The 25775-nt window shown below is 44.1% G+C and overlaps 1 protein-coding gene across 1 annotated transcript; it reads right to left on the minus strand.

The window, feature by feature from the left end:
* Positions 1-102: 102 nt before the first annotated feature.
* Positions 103-25262, minus strand: CABYR (calcium binding tyrosine phosphorylation regulated). The gene is made up of 5 exons (XM_075533004.1): positions 25094-25262; positions 24943-24996; positions 4106-5404; positions 1407-2010; positions 103-181 (listed from the first exon to the last, which is right to left on the minus strand). The coding sequence occupies exons 1-4, from the start codon at positions 25239-25241 to the stop codon at positions 1412-1414; spliced, it is 2100 nt and encodes a 699-aa protein (XP_075389119.1). The 5' UTR covers positions 25242-25262; the 3' UTR covers positions 103-181; positions 1407-1411.
* Between the last annotated feature and the right edge of the window lie 513 nt (positions 25263-25775).

Below are 25775 nucleotides of genomic sequence, written 5' to 3' on the forward strand. Positions count from 1 at the left end.
CTGTCATTTTGCTACTGTTATGAATCAGGTGACCCCTGTGAAACTAATGGGTTGAGTACCGCTGTTCTAAATCACAGGAAAAATAAGAATAACCAGGTTTATGCTTGCATGAATTTATTGAAATATTATGCTTGGCTGGAGACTCCTCCTGGAATGTCGACTCAGTTGGCATTTTCGGCATCTGTTTGGAATAATGTAAACATTCAATTGTTGAAATGTAGTCAAAATATGGCACAGGTGAAAAGGCGGCTGCCCAGAACCCAACATCAAGAGCTGTCACTACGCCCTCCGCGAACCTGCTTCATTAGCTGAGCTTCACTCCATGGAGGTGGCCCAGGTGCACTCAGCCCTAAGACATTTTGGTAACAGCGTTGGCTGTCTCACATCTAGCAACTGGAGGACTTGCACTCAGGAAGGGAATTTGGCTTTTGTCTCTCTGGGAAGTTCAGCACCTGGAAGTACAGCGGATTCTTCCAAGCCCCTGGACTCCTTGGTGTGGATGTGCATTTGTAGTATATGCACCTAACCTCGTCTCCCTGCTTTCTGTGCTCATGTGGGACTTCTAATCAGCGAATGTGATTGTATTATTCTGAAAACATTGACGCTGGATTCCCGTGGCATTTCAGTCCAAATCTCTCCCCTTGTCCCTCTAACCTGTCCAACCCCATCTCTCATCCTCTCCGGGCTACATACGTCCCACCTCTCCAATCTCCACAGGGCTCCGGCAGCAGTGTGGCCGCCTCACTGAGAGCATGCCTGCACCACCCAGGCACATGGTAACGTTTTCCTCCTTTGCTTTCTGTAATTATTTTGTGTCTCTCTCCCCATGAGAGTGTCGATTCCATGTGTTGCTCCCTCCTGCTAGCCACAGGTAGGGGCAGATGGGCAGGATGGGCAGGCTAAGCCTTGTACTTGGTATTAAGTACTGGCTGGGTGATAAACGGCCTTTCCACAGTTCATTCCATTTGGCACCCCTCTTTTTGTCTCCCCAACCTGTCTGGGCCTTTACAGCCTTTCATGGTGCAAGTGCTCTGCATATAATCCGGGACCCTTACTCCCCCCACTGCTCCCACTTCATGACCCACCAGTATTTCTCTCCACTCTTTAATCGTGCCAATTAGACGATCAGAATAGAATCCTGCCGTATGTCCCACCCCCATTCAGCCGCTGCCACTGAGCTAGACAAGAGAGCAAGTATTCGAAGGTGGCTGAGTTGACTGGCTGGCCGGTTCCCCGATTAGGCACTGAATCTTGGGGTGGGTGCAGCTGCTGCGTTATCAGGCATGGGTGGTGGAGCAGCCGGAAAGACAATGGCCACGTCCCAGTAGACGATACCCCAGCTCAGTGCCTCTTCCTATAGCAGTTTGACTTAATGTTGTTTCTTTTCAATCTCTCCATCTACCTACCGGCTTTATGTCTCTGCTCTGCGCACTTGGGCGGTAGTCACGGTAATTTCACCAGCAATACCGTAACTTCCACAGGGAGTACGTTTGTCACCAGATCCTGAGCTCTTTTTAGCTACATCTTCTACTGGGAAAGCAACAGAAAGATATACTGGGCTTTGTGGTCGGGGGACATCTTGTCCACTCGTAGGCAAATTAACATTCTGGGGGTTGGGGCTATGTTTCTGGAATTTCTGCTCTGCGGGAACAGCAATGGGCACTTGGACTGCAGCATATCTCTTCAAGGCATCTGCCTGGGGAACAACGGCATGTCCAGGAACAGGCTTCCAATCCTGTGCTTCCTGCACATTGGAGCCGACTAAGATAAAAGGCGGGGCACTGCTCTTCTTGGTGTCGTCCATCATCACATAAGCCGGAGAAGTGACTTTCGGTGGATGCTGCAGAAACTGTGGATCCTTAGGATTAGGTAAATAGAGGGCTGCTTGGGGGAAAGGCCCAGGTGCAGGTGGTGGCGATGGGCGGCTTTGTTGATTCATATCAGTTAGACAATAAAGGGTCCACATGTTAGAATATGGTGGTGGTTGTCCTGCTTCGCTTGCTGCTATGGCTATAAAAAAAAAAATTTGCAGGCATTAAAGGTTTGGTCTCTGTATCAGGCGCTATGCACAAAAATGTCTTTATAAATCTTTTTAAAAAAAATACATATAAACAAACATCTGTAGTCATATGTGCCATAAAGCATGCTATAGAGAGGGCTACGTAAATTGTGTTTGGTCATGTGACAGAAAGCAAGGAGATTCTCTACAGTTGAAAACCGAGGACAGTGTTGTTGTGGTAGCAAGTGGCAGGGACACTACAGTTGTGGCAGAAGAAGCAATCTCACTCGAAGCTCCTGTTTCCGGGCACCCTCCTAGACCTGGCTTCGGCGAGGTCCTTAGAGCGTGACACAGGCACTGCACCAACCACAAAAAAATCATCTGAGAATATGTCAAGCTATTGAAAAAAGGGGGCACAGGGGTGGTTAATGCATCTGCATAGTGATTTTTTTCTTTTACTGGCAAACGTTAGCTTTGGTGCACATAATCATCTCTGGCCCTCCACGGGTGCCAGGATTGCCCATTAAATATCACCAAATCTAGGACTCAGAACCCCGGAGAGTACCCCATATGATGGGCAGGCTTTGAGATCACAGTCCTGGGGGCAGTAGAAGGCTGGGTGGCCCTGCGGGACTGCCGCGTGCTCAGCAAGCCGTCCGTCCACTCGCCCCAGGAAGCTGCGATGTCAAGTGTGCCTTGCCTAAAGAAGACAGTACTGTCTTGGAGAACTGGTCCCAGACGACGGGACGTAGGAGAAAAGTCCCCTTTCATGGAGCCGTGTCGATGCCACCTTGGAGCACAGGGCCTTTTTGCATGTGTGCTTGCGCTTTCGGTTGGTCAGTTGGTTTTCCCGGAAAAGAAAATGACACTATACACATGATTAAGAGACCTAGTTTCAATAGCTTCAGATATTTTCAATTGATCTTTCTGCAAGATTATTTAAAAAACTGCACAAGCCAAGTCTAGTTTTTCCAAGGGAGCGACGGCGGCAGCTGTGATTCGGTGATCTCTCGGAGCTCAGGCTCAACACTTGGAAACAGGGACTTGGGATGGAATTGCTGCTCACGCCATAAGTACCATGTCAGTCCCACAGGCCACACCCCAACTCTGCCCTCGGCCTTTTTCAGCTGTCCAGGATCCCCATCACACCGCCAGACAGAATTTCGTGTTTTTGAAACACCTGCTTTGCTCGTGCTTCCTCATCCTCTGGCTCTTTGGCCAGTCAACGTTGAGAGTCTGCAGGAGGAGCGGGAGGCTGGCCCAGCCCAGGCAGGCCCACCTTCCCCAGCCAGAGAAAGGCCCTGCGGGCACCTGGTGGGGCCAGAGGGCTAGGCAGCCAAAGGTCATAGTTAGATGGAGAGGGAGGTCAACTCATGTCTGTCCCACAGGGGGCAGTGATGGCTGGTCAGCAGCTTGGCTTGGACACGCAGCAGGGGACCAAAGGAAGCCAATCAGCTGACCTGTATCCACCCTGGCTCAAGTGCCTGGCCATCCGCTCTGCTGCTCACCCACCTCCCCGGTCCCCTGTGTGACACGAGTTCCACCTGACCGTTCCAGTCTCCATCCAGCTATGAGGTTGCTGCTCCCTCAGCGGCGGAAGGTAGGTCCCAGGCAGAATCTCTGTGCTGACCCAGCTCCCACACCTGCTTGCAGAGCTCCCCAGCCTAGGTGCGAAAGCAGTCAACCACACCACCGTTTCTTTCACCCTCCTCCTCCTCTCCTTAGAGCGGGGGAGGGGGGTGAAATGCCACAAGCTACGTAAACGCATTGCTGTAGTTTGATTTTACATTCACAAGTGAACCGCTCCAAGCCAACAACCCCTAATGTGAGCGCCAAATATGGTTTCTCTGGGTGCTGACTCCAGGCGCTGGTTGCCCTCTACAACATGAACCACAGCGCCCGCTTTAGAGATGTCGCTTTGAAACCACTCATCTTACGAGAGTAAAATCTCCAACAGCAAAGCATTTAAGTCGGCGTGGCGCTCTGGACACGAGTGAGGGAGAAGCCTTTGGCCCCCACTTGCAGAAGTCTACCTCTGTGGTTCCCTGGAATGGAGAGGCCACCTGAAATGCAAGGTGCAACGGGGTACGCATCTGATGTTCTTACCTGGCTCCAGCAAACCTTGTTCGGGTGCTGCGTCCCCTTCTGCTTCGGTGTCTGGTTCTGTAAGACCTTCAGGAGCAGGATGAGGGGGGCCACTAGATGATCTAACAGAGGTGCCTGAGGGCACGTCATTGGCAGGTCTCTCAGAGGGCAAGGGATTGACCTCCATCTCCAGGGAAGCAGTGTTTTCCCAGATCTCATCCTGCCCAGTACTGTTGGGGATTACGGCATTGACCTTCATCTCAAGGATGAGGGATTTCTGAGAGCCCTGTGACTGGACAGAGCCCTCTCTGTGCCGAGTCTGGGCTGCCACCTCTTGCAGCTCTTTCAAAGAGGAGTCAGAGAGCAGAATGGTTCCTTCTGCCTCCACGTGTACTGAGGACCTGCGCTGTTTGTCCTCCACCTCTACAGGGTGTTGCTCAGCCTCTACGGCTTTGGCAGACATGCCCGAGGCTCTCTTGGATGCTACAGGTGGAGTAGCTGGTGGTGACTGCTCGTGTTCTTTAAGGTGAGCCACTTGGTCAGTGAAAGGGATAACAATTTGTTCTGGCATTTGCTCGACATAAGCCACTCCTTCAGTCACAGGCACATCATTATAGAGAGACGCTATGTGAAGGGTTGATGTAACCTCAATATCAGCCTGAAAAGGGACCTCAGGAGCTTGATCATTAGCAGGAGGTTCTTGTTCATCCTGCAAGGGGGTTGAGGAAGCCTCGGTTGGTGGTTCGGGCTGGTGGTCTTTGGGGCTAGGCCTTTTATCTACATGGACAGATGTTTGGCTCACAACCTGTATCTCTGCCACCTCTCCAGAATACGCAACGGGACAAGGCACCACATGGTCTTCAGAAGCCTCTACTCTCAGCACCTCCTCAGAAAAAACAGGTATACTTGTGGCCACATCCACCATGAGAACGTCAGATTGCTCAGAATGAACAGACGGAATGTTACCTAACATCTGGGCAGCAAACTGGGCGGGGTCAGCTGGGACATAGGCAAACTCTTGCGAGACAGCTTCTGATGCTGGTGACTGGGGCGGGGTGGCGGCCTTAGGGGTGGGTGGTTTGGTAGATGCATCAGAACCGACTTCAGAGACATCCACCGACTTCAGGAGTGTAGCATGCACTGATGGAAACTGGGTGGTTTTGCTGCTGAATAGTGGTCCACTTATATTATCCTCCTGGGTGTCGGTAGATTTTTCCATCCGTGTAATGACAGGTTCGGGAGAAATTGAAGTTGGTCTTTCTGGTTCTTTCACAACTTCTTGTTTCTTCTCTGCTACCATTCCTTCTGACCACTTCTCAACTGAAACGACCAGCCAAATTGATTGATCAGCACGTATTCCCCCAGGACAGCATTTTAAAGACAGGAATGGGAGGTGGGCAGTCAAACGTCCATACACAGACATACAAGAGAGCCTGGAACCTGGGACTCTGTGGGGGTAAGGAAAGCTCCCTGCTCGTATCCACTCAAAAGGTGCTTCCTCTGTTGGTTCCTTTAGAAACGTGACTTAAGTCCCACCAGATCCCTATTCACCATGAGAGGAAGACCACAATTCAGTGCCTAGAAATAAGAATGCTGGAAGCCCCCGTGAGCCAAGCTTTTGGCCAAAACCATCATACAAAACGGGGAGAAGTGGGGAAAGAGCATTCTTAAACCTGGGCAAGAAATTATCTGACCTTCAGCTGGTAGAGAAAGAACGGGCTCATCAAGCAGGCCTTCCTACATTATGAAGGGGCTGCTCGGGGTCAGGCAGTTCCTACAGAGGGTGGTCTGTGGCGACAGGCCCAGGGTTACCAACGAGGTCACTTCCTCGGGGCGTCTCACGATAAACTTGTAGGTAAGTCCGAACAGTGAGTACTGTTATTATTCGACCTGCCGTCTGTGCAGGAAAAGCCCTAAAGCCTTTCAGTGATCTGAGATCTGCACAGGCGGCAAATGACGGGGATGGATGAAGAATGTGGGGCCAATAGGGGCGAGGTCAATCATTTCAAAAAGGGAAATTTTACATGAACTTACCGTAATTCCTCTATGTGGGCCCTCATCTATGCTGGCCTAAAAGTCCTAATGCCTGGCATGTCTGCGATGATGGAAGCAAAGTTGTCCTGACCCACAACCAGGACAGAAGGAAACCTCGGGATTCACAGGTTCCTCCTTAGCGTAAAAGGTCAAGCCGGCCTAGAGTTGGAACACCATCTCTGGCTTCAATAATCTGATGATGGCCACATATCTATCGCATCTCCTCGGTCATTGTGCCTTGCAAGCTTTCCCCACTGCACTTGCTGGGACTTCCTGTTAGCGAAGCACTTCTTGAATATCATCGTGAAATCTTTAGGAAAATAGAATTTGCTACAGAGGAATCTGTGTCCAATTAAAATGTGACGTGGAGAGTGTCCTACAGTTCTGTCACTAAGACAGCACTGAATTCTTTTAAATCCAAATGCAGCACCTAATTCTGGATGGCTTATATCACCACATGCTCTTGTGTGGATAAGATTGTTAAGTAAACGCAAGGCCACTGCTACTCTGACCTGTCTCTGCTTATAGCACAGGTTCCCAAACAGCCTACTGCTCCCTTTCCAGAAAAAAATTAACATTGCTTGATATCCTCCTGGCAATTAAACACTTTGGTATAGCCCCAAATCCAGGATAAAGAGAAGCTGTTTCTCAGCCCCTGTCCATCCCCACCCCCACCCCCGCAGGGGTAGTGTTGCCCACTTTAAAACCACTGGTTTACAATACTCTTAAGTTTCCTAACCATTCACTTCTCCTCAGGAACTTCCCCAACAGCTTGCTCACAGGAGCCTTCCACGCATCCAGTGCATGTGAGTGAGTACAGGTGTTACGTGTGAGTCAGCGTGCTGGGCACTGCTGAGAACACACAGGTTCTGAAGACATGGACTCATTAAATGTACAGTTCAATAGGAGGCACGAAACAGATCCATGAATATTATAAGTAAAAAGTATGAATGCATAATAGTGGTGCTAATAAATACCCACAGCTATGGAAGAAGAAGGGAGAGTTTGATTTAAAGAAGTTATACGTAAGATGTTGGAAAAACAAAAATCAGCCAATCACACAGCTGCATCCACAAGGAAACCAAGTAGTTTCATTCCCCACGAGGAACCCGAAGCAAAGGGCACAACTCCCTGGTTAGTGGTAGCAGGGGAAGGAGGAGCCCTGCTGACAATGTGGAAGCACTGGGCTGCTAAGCTACAGCGGGGCAGTTGGAACCCACCCATGACTCGGTGGGCACAGAAGACCTGGTCAACTGTTGTGCAAATACTAGCCTACTGAACCCTCTGGGCCAAGGGTTCTCAACCATCCTCATGTCTCAACCCTTTAATAGAGATCATGTGGTGGTGACACCCCAACCATAACATTATTTTCATTGCTACTTCCTAACTTTAATTTTACAACTGTTGTGGATCAGGTAACCCCTGTGAAAGGGTCATTCTACCCCCAAAGGGGTCATGATCCCCAGGTTCAGAACAGGGTACGACACCCCCTCTGAGTGTGTGAGACTATAACTGTCCTACAGAACAGGGTACGACTGCCCTCTGAGTGTCAGAGACTGTAACTGTTTGCGGGAGCAGCAAGCCCCATCTTGTCTCCGGAGGAGCAGCTGGTGGTTTTGAACTGCTGGCCTTGCATAACACAGCCAATGCACCACCACCAGTGCTCTAGGAAACTACTGTGGAAGCTCGAACACTACGTAACTGTGATTAGCAATCAATCCGAAAACTCGGGGTTTTGTTTTCAGAAGATGAAAAATTGTGAGAAAAGACCTGAGTTTCAAATCCAGCTCTGCTTTGAGCTGCATCACCTTGGCCAAATCCACTAGTCTGACCGTCATCTGTAAAATGCGGACCCTGCTGCAAACCTCTTGGAATTATTATATACAGAAATGAAATCAAGCAGTTCAAGGCATTCTACCAGTTATAAGGAACATATAAGTAGGAGCAGAAAAAGCAATACTTGGTTTAAAAAGAGATGCTGACAACTTTTGAAAATGTTTTATCAAATTTAAAGTGATAAAACTTCAAATATCTTTGATTCAGCCTTGGTAACATTTAAATTGACTACTTCATAAACTGAGTCGTATAGTGCAGGAGATATTTAAAAACATAATACAAACATAAAAACTCTTTTAAATAGATCTGTTTCAAAATTGAAAAATAAGTTGATACCAAATGAAACTTTAATTGCAGGCTCTGCAGATTTTTTAAAAAAATTTAAGACCCATAACCCCACACAGCTTGATTTAGGATACAAGAGAGAATGTTATCAAATATGTGCATTGTGGTTGTCAATTTGAGAGGATTAAGAGTGAAGGGTGGGAGTCTAGCCTGTCAATCAGACCTGTCAATCAGGCCTCTGTGTTGGCATGGACTTCTTCTGAGGATTCTGGGAATTCCTGTATTCCTCCTTGGAGGCCGGAGACTCTCTTTCTCTGCTCACTCCCTGGGAGACTTTGAAGTTGACAAGACACATGGAGCTACGCTAGTGCCCTGACACGGAGAGGCCACGTGGAGACCCCTGCCAGGACTGAGATGCCTCTACCACCACTAGATCCACAAGACTTTCCACCCACTGGCCTGTGATCATTCTGCATTCAGCATCACTGCATGTGCTCCAGGAGTCTGAAGAGGAATTTATAGATTGGTAGTGGACATATGGGTGACTTATGGACTTGATCTGGGCTGGGCTGGGATGTTTTCTCAATATTCAAATGCTCTTGTATATAAAGCTCTGTATTATACACATGTGACTCTCTCTGGATTTGTTTCTCTAGTCTACCCGGACTATCACATGCATGACTAACATCGTGACTGTGTAAAACAGAATGAAACGCTAGCCAGTCCCACGCCATCCTCACAATCATTGTTATGCTGAATTTTTGCAACCACTATGCCAATCCATCTGCTTGACAGTTTCTCCTTTTTCCTTGACCCTCGACCTTACCAAGCACCATGTTCCCTAGGGATTGGTCCTTCCTGAGAATGGGCCCAAAGTAAGGGAGACAATGTCTCTGGGACGTTCTGGATCTACTTCTTCCAAAGCAGATTTGTTCAGTCTTCAGGAATCCCACTGTTCTTAGGTTCCTGCCCATAGTGGCCCTCTGTACAACAGAACAAAACACCACCTCGTCCTGCGCCACCCTCACCACTGTTCTGCTGGAGCCCATGCTTGCAGCCACTGATGGTTCTTTTGAGAGTCCATGCAAAACTCAATATTACCCACCAACACTAAGATACAAATGCATCCATTCTTCTCTGATCTTCTTGGTTATTGGCTACTTTTCACATGTACATGAAGCAATTGAAAATGTGGCTTGCACCCTGGGGCGGAACACTAAGGGCATGCAACAGAAAAGCAAGGGAAGGAAAGCAATGAAGTCCCCAGGGAATACCAAAAATAGACTGTGGGACCAAGGTGTTGCACCCCATCAGACTCGACCAGAAAACACTCCTAAAGGTCAACAAACACTGAACAATTTCAAGGTCTTGTCTTTTGTTGTTGTTTTCTTTTTTGCTTTGTTCTGCTCTGTCTTGTTTTTGTGCTTACTATTGTCTCTGCATGTCTATCTAGATAAGATAGGCAGAATAAACAATCCAAAGGAGAAAACAATGGGACCGAACGTTCTAGGAGGGGCATGGGATAAAGGAAGTGGGTGTTTATAAACCCAGGGACAAGGGAACAACAAGTGATCTAAAATCGATGGCAAGGAGGATTCAGAATGCCTGGTAGGGCTTGATCATGGGCAATGTAACCAAAAGGAATTACCAAAACCCAAATGAAGGCCAAACATGATAGTGGGACAAGGTGGAAAGTAAAAGGAAATAGAGGAAAGAACTAGGAGGCAAACAAGCATTTAGAGGTCTAAATACAGGCATGTACATATGTAAATATATTTATGTATAATGATAGGGAAATAGATCTAGGTACATTTATTTATATGTTAAGTATTAAGGTAGCAGACAGACATTGGGCCTCTACTCAAGTACTACCTCAATGCAAGAGCACTTTATTCTAATAACCCGGCATTCTATGATGTTGACCTTCCCAACACAATCGCTGAAGACAAAATGGATGCATAAGCAAATGTGGTAAAGAAAGCTGATGGTGGTTGGCTTTCAAAAGATAGAGTGTCTGGGGTCTTAAAAGCTTGCAGATAAACAAGAATCCATCTAGCTGAGAAGCAACAAAGTCTACATGGAAAAAAACACACCAGCCTATGTGATCATGAGGTGTTGATGGGATCAGGTATCAGGCATCAAAGATCCAGAATAAAAAATCTTATCAATGTGAATGAGGGGGAGTGCAGAGTGGAGACCCAAAGCCCGTCTGTAAACAATTGGACACCCCTTATAGAAGGGTCAAAAGAAAGAGATGATCCCGTCAGTGTGCAGTGTAGCACTGATAAAACATACAACTTTCCTCTAGTTCTTTAATGCTTCCTCCTTCCCACTATCATGACCCCAATTCTACCTTATAAATCCAGCTAGACCAGAGCATGTCCATGGGTACAGATAAGAGCTCGCAACACAGGGAACCCAGGACAGATAAACCCCTCAGGACTGATATCGAGAGGGGTGATACCAGGAGGGGAAGGGAAAGCAGGGGAGGGGGAACTGATCACAATAATCAACCTACAACTCCCTCCCTCCCAAGGGGATGGGAAACAGAAAAGTGGGTGAAAGGAGATATTGGTCAGTATAAGACATGAAAAAACTTTATAAATTATCAAGGGTTCGTGATGGAAGGAGGGTCAAGGAAGGAGGGGAAAAATAAGGAGCTGATACCAAAGGCTCAAGTAGAACTAAAATGTTTTGAAAATGATGATGGCAACAAATGTACAAATGTGCTTGACACAATGGATGGATGGATGGATTCTGATAAGAGTTGTATGAGCCCTCAATAAAATGATTTATAAAAAACACACATGAAGAAAAAAATGTGGCTTGGGTCAGGACATTTTAGTCTTTAACATGACATTTTTAAAGGTTATTTGTAACAAAGGTGCCCAATGAAGTATGTTGTTTAATTTTTTTGACTGCTACTTCATGAACTCCGATTGTGGATCTAAGTAAAATGAAATCCTTGACATCAAATAAATCTTTCTCAGTTTATCACTATATTGTATATTGGTCCGGTTGTGAGGATTTGTGTTCTATGTTGTGTTCATCATAAAACTTTGGTCTTCCCCATTAGTAGCTTTAATTCCTCTTGACTTGCAGCAAGTAAGGCGGAGCCATTTGCCTTTAGCAGGTGGTTGCGGAGCCGTCCCCCAGACAAGCTGATGCAGTCGCCTTCCTCTAGTCCACCTTCTAAGATGACTTGTTAAGCATACAGATGACAGATGGGATTTCACTGTTGGTAGGTGCCATCGAGTTGGTCCCAACTGTTAGTGACAATAGAAGGAACCCTGCCTGGTCCTGTGCCATCCTCACAATTGCTCTTATGCTTGGGTCCATTGTTGCAGCCACTAAGTCAACCCATCTCATCTGCTCAAAGACTACAACCCCTAAGCACCCGCTCCTTCCCTGCTCTTCACCTACAGAGTGCCCCCAGTGGATCTGATGAAAACCCACTGCCATATATTCGCCCATCTGAGGCTTTCTTCCTCCATCACGGAGCCACAGCGGCGCAGTCTTCCTCTGTCCTGTGGGACCACTAGGCGTCAGGACTGACTGGATGGCAGTGAGTTCTGGTGGCACAACTGAAGGGTATAGGGCTGGTGGTGATGAAGAGGATCTGTGCATCAGTTTAATTGGCTTTGTTTCTTCCTTGATTTGTGTGTGATAGTCGACATCGTTGTCCTGGTCGCAAACTCAAGGGAAGCCAGGGAAAGCATTCGATATTTACCACTGAATAGAACGTAATTTTTTGTGCTGTGTCTTATCAGATTTAGACATTCCTTTGTTTCCCTTGCTGGATTTTAAATTTCTTTTAGAAATATTTCTTGTGGAGCAGGTTTGGTGGCACTGGATTCTCTCAGCTTTGGTTTACGTGATAATTTCTTAGTTTTTCTTTTAAAAATAATGATATTCAGTGGACGACTAGCTGAAACGCTGTCAGCTCAAACCCACCCAGGAGGACCTCGGAAGTAAGGCCTGGCATTCCACTTCTGAAAGGTAAGGCCTTGAAAAGCCTTTGGAGTGAAGTGCTACTGTGCTCACTTGACGTTGCCACGAGTCTAAATGGACTCAAATAGCAACTGGAAATATTTGTGCTGCAGGTTGGCAAGTTTCAATTTCAGCATTCTAAAGATGCCAGTCAATTGTCCTTTGGCTTCTAAGATTCCTATTAGTAAAACCATCCCATTAGTTTTCATGTGGCAATTATATAATAACCACTTGTTGTTAACTTCTAACTAGTGAGATTCTCCATCTTTGTACCAGTTTTCTCCACTTTGTAAAACAAATTAATCATAGCTGTTTCTCAGTCCTGTGCGATATTCTAATAATTCAAATATCGGACTCCTCCCTCTTTGGGACTGATTATAACAAGTGTTTCCATTCTTAGTTACTTCTCTCTGCTTCTTTGACTGTCTAATAGTTTGTAGTTGTGTGCTTGAAACTGATGACACATTGGCCAGGCTCTGATTATGTGGTTTCTTCTAAATGCTGTTAATTTTGTTCTAGTAATAGTACATCTCTCTGGTCCTCTTGAGACTTAGTTTTAATGGATATTTTTCTTCATTGTTCTTACTCCTATCATGTTGCTATAATTTCTAAGGTGTTATCTTTCTCCACCTAAATACCCAGGACTTCATAAAAGCTTCTTTATTCTGTCTAGGCCTGAACTCCGAAGACTCCTTTCTCAAATCTCTTCTCCATTCTCTGTCCTCAAGAAGGACTTAGCTCCTCTCTGCTAACCCACATGGAGCCTTGCCCCAAACTAGCAGCTTAGAAGTCAAAGATCCAAAGACAATGTCTATGCAGACTTTTGGAGGGTCCTCTCTGTATACAGAAGCCCCAGTAGCACAGTAGAGAAAGCACTGGACAACTATCCCAAAGATTGGTGGTTCAAATCCACTATCCCCATGGAATATGTAGAAGCAGTCATTTCTTAAAGATTTACAAGCCTTGGATACCCAATGGGCAGTTCTGCTCTGACTGACAGGGTCAACTAGCATGAGTAGATGTAATTTAGCAGCAATGGGTTTAGGTTTGGGGGTTCCCTGCCTCCTTTCTGGTACTGTGACCCTTAAGTCCTAGCCACATTGGCAGCCCCAAACTCTGTTTCTCTTCTCAGTGAGACTGCCACTCCTTACCTGTACTGTTTCTATGTACCAAGATTTGAAAGACGCCACCAGGCTAAAATCGGGGCTTACTTTCTGTGAAAATTTTCTATTAATTCAGGAACTGGGATTTTTTTCTTATCATTTTTCCAGCTATTGACTGGTTATGTTGGCTCCATCATGGCCGAAAATAAGTCTCCTTCTATTGAATTTTGTCTAAGATACTGTCTAGCAACTGATAAGAATTTAAATATGTATTAAATGAAATAACTACACTGCGGGCCTTCCAGAAAGATGGCAGACAAACTACTCATGCCCTATATAACAGAAACATGAGAGACTAAATGAAATCGATACAGATGATAATCCTGGAGCCCTGCACTTTGAAGGAAAAAATAAAGAGTGAACTGAATATCAATGAAAAGAGAGAAATGAACAAAAGCAGTGAACAAAGAGACAGAGAATGCTGAATTGCCAACTGGCTGACATAGCACAGCCATTTTGAATTTTGGCAACAGCATTCTGATCAGGGAAGCAACCTGATTGTCAGCTCAACTGGTGGCTGGTCATGCCCACATTGCCCAACTACAACCAAACCTCATGTGGCACCATTGACCGGGGAAGGGTAGACACCCAAGCTTGCACCACCTCATCAGTGACAGTGACCAACACCAGCCCATCATGCCCTCAACTTCTCCATAGAAACAGAAAACAGAAGACCGATGGTAAGAACTTTAGGACTACCAAGCTACTAGCTACCCTACTTGCTCAAATGCATCAAAGCAAACAGAACAAAAAACCTGAGCAAAATACATCAACATGAAATCACCAATTAAATACAAACACAACACTACCACGATATCTCAAAGACAAGAGATCACAACAAGTGACCAAAATACTACACTAGGAAACATTTTTTAAAACTTTTTTTATGATTTAAAACTTTACAGAGTAAATTGGTTTCCATTCAACAATTCATACATTGATTGCAATCCCCAAGATATACCAGCATTCTTCTATGAAAGAAGTGGCATTGAAACTTCCTGGTGAGGATATTAAAAGGGTATTTTAATACCATCAATGTATTGAAAGAGTTGATGAAAACAAAGACAAAAATTTAAAAAACACATACAAAATGTAGGGAAATTCAGTAAAACACTTTAAGAACACACTGACAAAATACATGGAAAATTAGAAACCATACAAAACCGCTTACAGAATTCCATAAGGTTACTACTTGATTTCAGAAATAGATATTACACAGAAATGATAAAGAATCAATGGAAGACAAGATTAGTGTTATTTAAGAAAAATATCTGACAACTAATTTTTAAAGGAAGAATCCGAAATATATCATGTGGGGGAGTGAGTTTAGGAATGATTTGAACCGTTCAATAAAGGGTTGATGGTCTGAAATCTAACCACCCCCCACAATTTACAATTAAAAAAATTTATTTTAAAAAACACAGAAAACCTAAGAATTATGTAGGATTCACCAAGAGGAATACTTTAGATCTGATCCTAAATCCTAACGAAGGAGAAACAGAATAAAAACAAGAACAAGATAAGCTGTCAAACATTAATTAGGGAGGAAATATTTCTAGTAGTCTGAAAAGCAAGAATATACGTAGTCAAGAAGCTCAATGTTTCCTTGAATCAAACAGCGTACCAAATTCTTTAGGGTATAGCAAAAGCAGTGTCCAGAGGGTAATTAGTAGTAATAAAAACATTTTTAAAGTAATTAAAAGAACCCAAGTCAACATCTTCAACAATTAGCAAATCAGCAGCAAAGTAAGCGTGCAGTCAGCAGAACAGAGACAATCGACTAGAGTAGAACCCAAACAGAAATGCAAGAGAGAGAGTAACAAAACGTGCAGTCAGCAGAACAGAGACAATCGACTAGAGTAGAACCCAAACAGAAATGCAAGAGAGAGAGTAACAAAACTAGGAGTTGGTTCTTTAAAAGGATTAATTATATTGAACAATGACCAGCAAATTTAACAAAGGAAAAGATGCAAATAACATAAATAAGAAATAAGTGGGTAACAGAACCCATTACAACAGAACCTACGGGAATAAAAAGGGCAATAGTAAAACACTAGGAAGAACTGTACTCAAAACAATTTTCAAATCCAGAGTGGACAAATTTCTAGAAACACAGCATTCACCTAAACTAACCCAGACTGAGGTAAAAAATTTGAACAGACCAACAACACAAAGAGAAACTGAACATGTTATTTTTAAAAAGCATTTTTAACATACCATGGCCCAGATGGGTTCACTAGAGAATTTTAACAAGCATTCAAAGGAGCATTGACACCATTCTACTCAAACTATTCCATAATATAGAAAAAGAGGGAATGCCTCCATTAACCCCAATACCAAAACCAGACAACGAAACCAATGAAGAGAAAAGTATGGGTCAATATCCCTCATGAACATACATACAAAAATTCTTAACAAGAATCCTAGAAAACATAATCCAACAACCTTTCAAAAAAATAACATATCATGACCAGGAAGGATTCAAAAGGCATCCAAATTGGCAAAGAAGAAGTAAATTAAAGGCATGTAAAGATGATTCACCATTTTAAAAAAATCCACATCATCTACTAGATAAATAAGACAAAGGAAAAGAACCACACGCTCATATTCACTGACACAGAAAAAGGTATTTGTCAAAATACGACATCCATTCCTGATTAAAAAAACATTTAAGAAAATAGGAATAGAAGTGGGATTTCCCAGCACAGTCTTTTGACTGTTAGTCTCAGGTACTCCACAGGAAAGAGTTGAAGCTGTCCGCTCCTATACAAAGATGTACAGAATTGTTCACTCAGCCCAAGGCCCTCCAGGTTCATCTATATTATGTTGCACTTTGAAGATTCACTGTTATTTTTTGAGGTTGTGTAGTACTCCTTCCGTTGTGTCTATGCAATTGTGTTTATGTTGCCAATGGGCAACATTAATTAGTCTAGAAGAAGAGAGACTGACAACATTCCTCTTTTAAATGGGAACAAAATAAGTCGGTCTTTTAACATTTCCTATTCGGGATTGTCTTGGAAGTCCTAACCAGAGCAGTATGACTAGAAATGGAAATAAAAAGCATCCAAATTGACAAAGAAAAAGTAAAACTCTATTTGTAGATGGTATGACTCCATACAAGTGAAATCCCATAGACTCCGTCAGAAAATTACTAGAACTAATTGAAAGAGTCAGCAAGGTGGCAGGGTGCACGGTCCACATACACAATCAGTGGGGCTCCTTTACACCAGTGTTTCCCTAAGGTAGGCATTACCATCCTTTTGGAGGTTGGGGGGGGCACCTGAGTGATGCAGAGGGTTGCAACAGCAGATTTTTACACTTTATCCTAGATTAAAGGCTATACTACAAACATTTTTAATTACCAGGAGGCCCAGAGTAGATTTTTTTTTTCCCCTTGAAAAGTAGGCAGTAGGTCAAATTAGTTTAGGAACCTATGCTTTATACTAACAAAAGGAACTCTGGAAATGAAATCGGAACAACAATACCATTTACAACAGCCATCCAAAAGATTAAATACTTAGCAATAAATATAACCAGAGATAAAAAAAAAACAACAGCCTTTTTAAACAAAATACTATAAAAGATAAAAAGCAGTGTTTTATAGTTCTGTTGTTGTTTAAAAAGAAATCAAGAGACCTATATAAATGAAATATACTTTTCTCATGGATAGAGAAACTTAATAATATTGTGAAAATGCCAACATTATGCAACATGATCTGAAAATACAGTGAAATTCCAATCCAGATATCACTCTTTAAAGAGCTGGAAAAACTAATCACTTTGTGGACCCTGGATAAGCAAAACACCAAGAATGAAAAATAAGGTACAGTTTCAAACTGATCTCAAAATCTACTAGATAGCCATGGTAGTCAATATAGCTTAGTACCTGTTCAATGACACCCATATAGACTAATGGAACAGAATTACGAACCCAGAAGCATATCTATCCACTTATGGACAGCTGATCTTTGACAAAGTGTCAAAATGCATTAAACAGGAAAGAGAGTGCATCTTTAACTAAAACAGGGCAGTAAACAACAAATGCTGGTGACGTGTAGAGATCGGAATCCTCACTGGAACACTGCGGATGGGGTTGCATACATCCTAGAGAAGTGAGAGCCCTACCATGACTAGATATGCGCCCAGCCATGGACATCACAGCACTATGCACGAGAGCAAACAGACAGCAACAATCTGAATGCCCATCAATGGGTGATCGGATAAAGACCCTGTGGTACACAGACACAATGGAATAGCCGTAAAGAATAACAATGAATCTCCAGACATCACAGAACATAGATGAACCCGAGGGTTTTGTGCTGAGTGAAATTAAGTCACAAGAGCACAAATATTGTATGAGACCACGATTAGGATGCCAAGCAAAGGCTTTCTCAATCAAAACCATTTTCTAATGGTTAGGGGGGTGGGGAGGGGAAGAAAGCGCGAGTCACTAAGCACAGGGCAAACACATTAACTTAAGTGCTAGGGGAAGAGGATATGCAAGAAGGGGGAGATCAGCTACAAACGACAGAGGTCGAGGAAAACACTGAGAGGAGTGCAAGAACTAAAGGCAACGAGGTAAATACTGGCATGCACGCACACGCTCCAACAACAGTATTACCAATGGTCGACAAGTGGATACCTAGACACACAGCTGAACAGGTATAGGGAGGAAGGCAAACAATTTGTACTGGTGAGGACAAATGCAAGAGTATATAGGTTTGACAGGAGCGATATCTCTATGTGTATTCACATGTGCTGTAAATGCAGCCATCAATCTAGTAGATCATAGAAGGAGCCAAGTCATGACAACTTCTTAGCACTAACCACACACTCTGGGGGAGTGAATCCCTGGGACGGGGCCTCGGCGCCAGGCTCTCCAGTTCCACTGGCACAATACAGTATGCATAGAAAATGTTCTACAACCAACTTGGGTGACGAGTCACTGGAGCTTAAGAGCTTTTAAGCGGCCACTTAAGGTACAACTATTGGTCTCTCCCCATTCAGAGCAAAGAAGAGTGACTTAAAGTGGACCATGTGAACCTCTCTGCCCTCACCACCTCAGCCTGAGACCAGAAGTCTGACATGGCCACTAGAAGATCCTGGATAGAGTAGGGGAAAACTCAACATCACACAACAAAACAAAACCAAAAGCCCCCAGGCTTCCTGGATAGAGACTGATGGAGCCTCCAAGACTATGGTCCTTAGTCACACTGCAGGCCCGAAACTGAAGCCGGGAGCTCAACTTTCAGCCGAACACTAGACAGGTCTACAAGGGAACGATGAAAACAGAGAGCTAACCCCTAGAAGAACCGGCCACTCCTATCAAGCTGTCAACGTTCATCCGAGAGCAAAGTCCAGATGGCCAAGAGTTAGCAAAGGAAGAGGCAACAGGAACCCGAGTAGGAGCGGAATGAATGAGCTCACAGCGTGGGGCTTGCAATCAATAACATGAAGCAAAATGTGCATGAATTGTTGAATGGAAAACAATGTGCTCTGTAAACCTTCACTCAATTCATAATAAAAATGTAAAAAATAATCATTGCACTTTAAAGATAAGCAGGAGTTGGACATTGGAAAGAGGAGGAGGAGAGGCAACAGAAGCCAAAACCAAGTGACTTGTCATTACTCCATCTCTCCCAGAGATGCTCAGTCGTCTGGCACATGAGGAGGAGGGAGGAGAAATTATTGCAGAGGTAGCTCAGACTCACATCCCTGAAAGCTTTGCATGCATGTGCTTACAGAGCAGCGGTTCTCAACCTGTGGGTCGTGACCCCTTTGGGGGTCAAACGACCCTTCACAGGGGTCACCCGATCCATAACAGTAGCAAAATTACAGTTATGAAGTAGCAAGAAAAGAATTTATGGTTGAGAAATCACCACATGGGAACTGTATTAAAGGGTCGTGGCATTAGGAAGGTTGAGAACCGCTGTTAAGAGGGATTGAAAATTAAGTACTATGACTTAGACTGCCCAAAATGTAACTTTACTTTCTCTAACTGATCTCATCTTGCAATATGCTCATCTCAAGGGGATATTCTTGGTATTATCCATTCAAACTGTCTATTCTTTCCAAGCTTGTCTTTTTTTATAATGACATAGTATTTGGGGGGGGGGTAACTTGCCTTCATAAATGATTCTCTCCCTCCTAAAGACGTACTCGGGATGCCAGTGTAAGCTCCAGCACTGGTCTTCAAGTTGTTCCCCGCTGCTGGCTCTCAGTTATCTCTGATAAGTAAGATTTCCTGGGCTCTGGGTGCTCACCTTCAACCTTGTTATATTTACTATGCAGGTGTTTCCTCTTTGTGGAAAGGTGAGACCTATTTGCTAACCTCACTCATGGACTAGCAGATTCCCTTCATAGTTTTGCCCTCTTTATCAAAGGAGCCCCAGTACACACTGAGCTGCTAACACAAGTTCAGTAGTTCAAATCCACCAGTCGCTCTTCACGAGAAGGATGAGGCTGTCTGATCTTGTAAAGAATTAAAGTCTCAGAAGCCTAAACAGGCAGCTCTACTTTATGCTAAAGGTCTCTATGAGTCAGAATCAATTGGATGGCAGTGGGTGGTTAGGTGAGTCAATATATGAAGCTGGATGCTATTTTAAATTTCATTCCCCCAGGGCGGATGATACCTTCAGGACTAGGGGTGTGAGTGGCTATACTGGGAGGGTAGAGGGAGAGTGGGTTGGAAAGAGGGAACCTATTACAAGGATCTACATGTGACCTCCTCTCTGGGGGAAGGACAACAGAAAAGTGGGTGAAGGGAGACATCGGACAGGACAAGATATGACAAAATAATAATTTATATATTATCAAGGGCTCCTGAGGGAGAGAGGAGCGGGGAGGGACGGGGAAAAAAAGAGGACCTGATGCCAAGGGCTTAAGTGGAGAGCAAATGCTTTGAAAATGATGAGGGCAATGAATGCACAGATGTGCTTTACACAATTGATGTATGTATGGATTGTGATAAGAGTTGTATGAACCCCTAATAAAACGTTTAAAAAATGGGGTCATACCGTGGTTCCTACTTGCTATGCCGGGGGCGTGGTGCCAGAGAAGCGCCTGCAGCCTGAGCACTGTGTAGTGGGCACGCCCAGCGGTGCCTCTTCCCGGAAACTCCTAGACCGTCTTCCGCTCACAGGAAGGGCCAACCTGACAAGCTCTCCCGACATGGCCAAGCAGCCAGACTACAACCTGGAGAAAACTGAGAACAAAGCAGAACCCGCTGTAGACCTGCTTCTCAATTACCTGCAAGCTTTCAAGAAGGCCCTGGACCTGGTCATGCAGGTGCAAAAGCAGACCAACCAAGGAACCAGAAGCAAGAAAAAGCCCCAGTGATGACTCTAACAGATCTGAAAAGAATGGAAGTTTCCCACAAACTTTTTGAAGCCCCCTCGTATCTATCTCACAACTTTTGCCTGTTCAGTATTTACAGGTTTAAGCCTTATTGACAGCTATTATAAAAATCTGTTTGCAAGCTAAAAAAAAAAAAGTTTAAAAATTAAAAAAAATTTCATTCCCGGTTTGAACATATGTACTCAGACCTCTGCTGGAGGCTTTGAGTTACTTCTTTTCCCACCCTGAGTCCTGGGTCACCTCATTGATTCCCCCAAATCATCTTGACCTTTTATATAACACACCCAGGCCATAGGGAGCCGGCAGTTATTATCTCAGGCCTACCAGAAACAACTCCCCAATTCTTTCTAAGTCATGATTTTGATAAATTATTTCATTCAATTAAGTATGTAATAAATGTTGGTTCATGCGAGACAGATGTGGGTTCTGCCCCCGTAAATATTGATATCCTCAAAACCCCAGGGGTGGTTCTAGCCTGTCCCACGGGGTCATTCTGAGCTGAGACTGACTCCTTGTGTAAGGTTTTTCCAGGATACTAGAATATGTTGCTTATTCAATAGTGGGGAAGAGCCAGGGAACTAAGAAGATTCAAGTCCAGATCCTAATTCTGCCAATTACTAGATATTGCAACCTTGGCAAATTGCTTTATCGCTCCCAGTCACAACTGGACCAATAGGGAACAACATGATAGGTGGAGGAAAGTCTGAAGTTGTCAAGGATTTCTTCTTGCTTGGATCCATAATTAATGCTTATGGATGCAGCAGTCAAGAGATCAACTGCATTAGGAAAATCTGCTGCACAAAACCTCTTTGGAGTATTGAAAAGCAAGGGGGTTAGTTTTTGAGAACTAAAGTGCACCTGACCCAAGCCATCTTCCATTGCCTCACATGCATATGCAAGTTAGACACTGAATAAGGGAGACCAAAGAGGAATCGGTGCATTTAGATTGTGGTGCTGGAGAAGAATATTCAAAGTACCATGGACTGCTTAAAGGACAAACCAATCTGTCCTGGAGGAAGTAGGGTCTGAGTGTTGCTTAGAGGCAAGGATGCCAAGACTTTGTCTTGCATACTTTGGACATGTTGTCAGGAGAGGCTAGTCCCTGTGTCAGGACCTCATGCTTGCTAAAGTAGAGGGGCGGCGAAAGAGGGAAAGGCCCTTGGTGAGATGGATGACACCGCGGCTTCAGCAATGGGTTCAAGCGTCGGAACGATTGTGAGGATGGCGCGGGCTGGGCAGTGCTGCCTTCTGCGGTGCCCACGGAGGCAGATTCATCTTCGGTAAAACTGGAGTGCTATTTCTGACGTTACGTAGGGTTTGCTGAATTAATGGATAAAATGTATTAAAGTGTCTAGGACAAAACAGGTACTCAAAAATACTAATCTGCTCTCTCCCTCCCTCTCTCCAAGAGGTAGAGCGGAAGAACCGGGTGACTCTTTTACTTTGAAACGTCACCAGAGTTTCTAAACTTCAATTGGCGAAAGGCTCATTGGAGCTAATGAAGAAATTCTCCAATGAAGACTGAAAAACACGGCTGTTTTCATTTATTCAAATTGCCAGAAAATGAAGGGAAGAGAACAAGACGGAGTTTCAGAGTGTGGGCTGCTGGGGCAGCTGCAGGCACCCACCGTGCGGGCCGCTGCCAGTCGGGGGCCAGCCTCAGGGTCCTGGGCTCTGGACATGGGCAAGAGAGGAGCGCAGAGAAGATGACAGCTAGTTCTCCTGTGCTCTTCTCCTTCTTCTGCCCCGACTGCATGGAACCGTCAAGCCATTAATAGATAAACTGCCAGCCCTCGGGTGAAGCCTACCCTAAATGGGGCATTGTGCAAGAGAAAGCCCAGAATGAAGTGTTCAAAGAAAACAAATGGTGTGTGCAGATACAAATTCCTCAAGATGCAGTCAAGGAGATCTATTTCTCTCCAGATATAGGTTATGTTTCCCATGCACATAGGCAGCTTGGTGGTAAATGTTTGAGAATACTTTTGTAGAATGAAATATCCCCATGTCAACGTCTTGCATGCTCTCATATCTGATAACCCGGTCACTTGACTTTGGCCGTATCTGACACCTAAAGCCTGAAAGAGTCTCCAATCCCTGGGTCCCACAGAGAGAGCATGTCAGGTATGACGGGTGCTATGATCCACACTGAACAGTGGAACCCGTCTAAAAGAAGTGCTCTCTGAAGGAAGGAGAAGAGCTTATCTGTTATGCTCACATCTTCACTGTGGAGAACTAAACCACCATGGGGTCAGATTTACGCTGCGCTCCCACAGGAACAGTACTTGGGGAATTAAACCAGTTAGAAAATAGGAGGCTATCACTCGGGGGAGGAAATGCTCTACCCCGTGAGAACCGTGTGGTGCCTATGTGTCTGTACATCCCCAGGTAGTCCTGTTTTGGGACTAGAGTGCTGATTTCCTGGATGTAGGTACTCATGCAGTCTCTAAGACAGGATCTAAGTTAATGGGCTAAAGATATAGAACAATGGTGAAATTAGACACTGACACTGAACTCTGAATTTCCAAGTAGTCATTGCTTCATTTTCAAGTAATGATACTATTCCACTGCCTAAAGAACTTTCACCAGGCAATCTGTTTCTGCCTCTTTTCAGCATTCTCTGAAAACTATTTTAGGAAACTTGATAGCCTGGTGGATTACACATTGGACTGCTAACTGTAAGGTCATTAGTTCTAGACCACCAGCCACTTCTTGGGAGAATGACAAAGCTTTCTACTCCAATAGAGTTACAGTCTCAGACACTCATAAGGGCAGTTCTGGCCTGACCAATAGGGTTGCCAGGAGTTGGAATTGACTCGATGCTGTGGGGGTGTTGTTTTGTCTGTTTTGAGTTTATTGCCATCATATTGGTATTTTCAGTTACTGGAGAGAAAAACCAGCAGCATCTCCAACGCCTTGCCTCTATCGAAAGTATGGCTGCTCTAGTAACTCAGTTTGTTAACTTTGAGCTCTGAAATTCAAAGACATTAACTTAGATACACCAAGCAACCTCATAGACAACCAGCTAGCTACTGTGCACAATAAGACTCGTTGATAATTTTTTAGGGGTGAATTCATTAACTGTTTTAATACATATAGTAGGCTAATTTTTACAGTGATTATTATATAGGGCCCACCAATGATGTTCTAAATACCCAAATAGCACTCAGCAGAAAAAAGGTTCCCTTAAATAGTTGACAGTCAAAGAGGAAAGAAAGCTGTAAGCGGCAGCCAAGAGTTCAAGTGACACATTGTATTGGGGAAATCTGCTGCCTAGTACCTCTTTAAAGTGTTGGGAAGCAAGGGAATTATTTTGAGGACTAGGGTGTGGCTGACCCACGCCGGGCTATTTTCTTTTTTTATCACCATGCTCAAACATGCTAGCATCTCAAGCATTCTGAAGCAGTCAAACACCTGCATTCTCCAATACATGCACAACCTCCCAACACAGCTCCTGGTCTAAAGGGCAGAGGCAGAATCACCCGTGACTGCCTCCTGAGGCCGTCATGCTCAGAGTCCGGAGTTCCAGACAGCGGGGGATGTTGGGTCAGTCAGGATGACAATCTCTGCTACACTGATCGTATGTTTGGCGTCTACTTTCTAAGAACTTTTTCACTTTTATTTCAGTAATATCAAATACGCTTTCATGAATCAAACTTATTTACTGGGATTAATCCTTAATTTATGTTTGTGTCAAATCAACGCCTCTCTATAGAGATGGGTATACCATCCAGAGAATTTCAAGACGGGAAGGCTTAGAAGAAAGTGAATTTGCATACATATTTGTCTTGCTAAATGGATAAAAGTCAGCATAAATGTTAGGAAATCTTTAATTACTGTTAAGGAAATTATAATACATCAAAATGACGAGTCCTATCAATCTAGTATTAAAGACAGGAAATACTATAAAGAGTTTAAGCCACAATTTGTACGTACACTGATTTAAGTCTCAACGTACATTCCATTATGCAAGATGCTTTATAAAGGATGTGCTTTGTTTATTTTTTAGGAGAAAAAACTAGAATGCTCTGAAATCTCAGATTCCAGATTTTAAAAAGAGCCGATTTAGTAAGAAGGCATCTGAGCGGTTGTTTGTACAGAAAATGTTTGTGGGCACAGCGCCTGACTGGTGAGATGCTACTAGTGGTGCGATGCTGTCCCCCCAGGGCATTCTTAGAACGATCGCTGGTGATTTACCTTTAATCTGGTGAAACTGCTTAACCAGTTCTTTTACATCCATGGGAGTGTTCCCTGAAGGAATAAACAAAGGAAATCAAATCTCTGACAGTTTTCGATTTAAAACCCTTTTTCAAAGCAACCAATGATATAATTTAAAGCAGTAACAAACCTTCTCTGTACAAAATAAGTTCTTTAAAATAAACTGCAGCAAACTGGGTGATGTTTGGTGGGTTGGTTTTGAGAATGGCTCTGCTAAGTCCCTCGAGTAGAGTCTTGAGGCCATAGGGTACGACAAGTCTGGGCTTTGAAGAAATCATTCTGGCAGGCTATCTGTAATCACAAGTCTAATAGAGAAGAACAAAGTCTCATGAATTGCATATCCGTTTATGTGAAGATTTCTTATGAATCAAAGTACAGTTTCTAGGAGGAAATGCTTCTACTGAAAACTCGCTTTAGTCCTAATTTGTAGGTGTCCGGACTGGTAAAAAGGAGCTCTGGTGAAGCAATGGGTTAAGCGCTCGGCTGTGCAGGAGAAAGATGTGTCCCTCGAGATCACAAATTTGGGAACCTTCAAGGGTCACTGCCTCTGAATTGACACCAGGGTCTATTTTTTTTTTTTTTGAGCTCTGGTAAAATGGTCTCATCCTTGTCATTAAAAACTAAACAAACCCACTAACAAGGGCTTATTATGTGTAGAACAATTGAGGAATGCCACAGAAACCTATGAAAAAAATCTATGGGTTTTCTGTCAGGAACCCCAGAAGATTATTGAAAGCAAAGACTAAGATACCAACAAAACTGGCTACTGAGAAATTTATAATTTTGTCCAGTAACACTGTTTTTTTTAAAAA

Source organism: Tenrec ecaudatus, chromosome 15, assembly GCF_050624435.1.
Source record: "Tenrec ecaudatus isolate mTenEca1 chromosome 15, mTenEca1.hap1, whole genome shotgun sequence".
Lineage (NCBI taxonomy): Eukaryota > Metazoa > Chordata > Mammalia > Afrosoricida > Tenrecidae > Tenrec > Tenrec ecaudatus.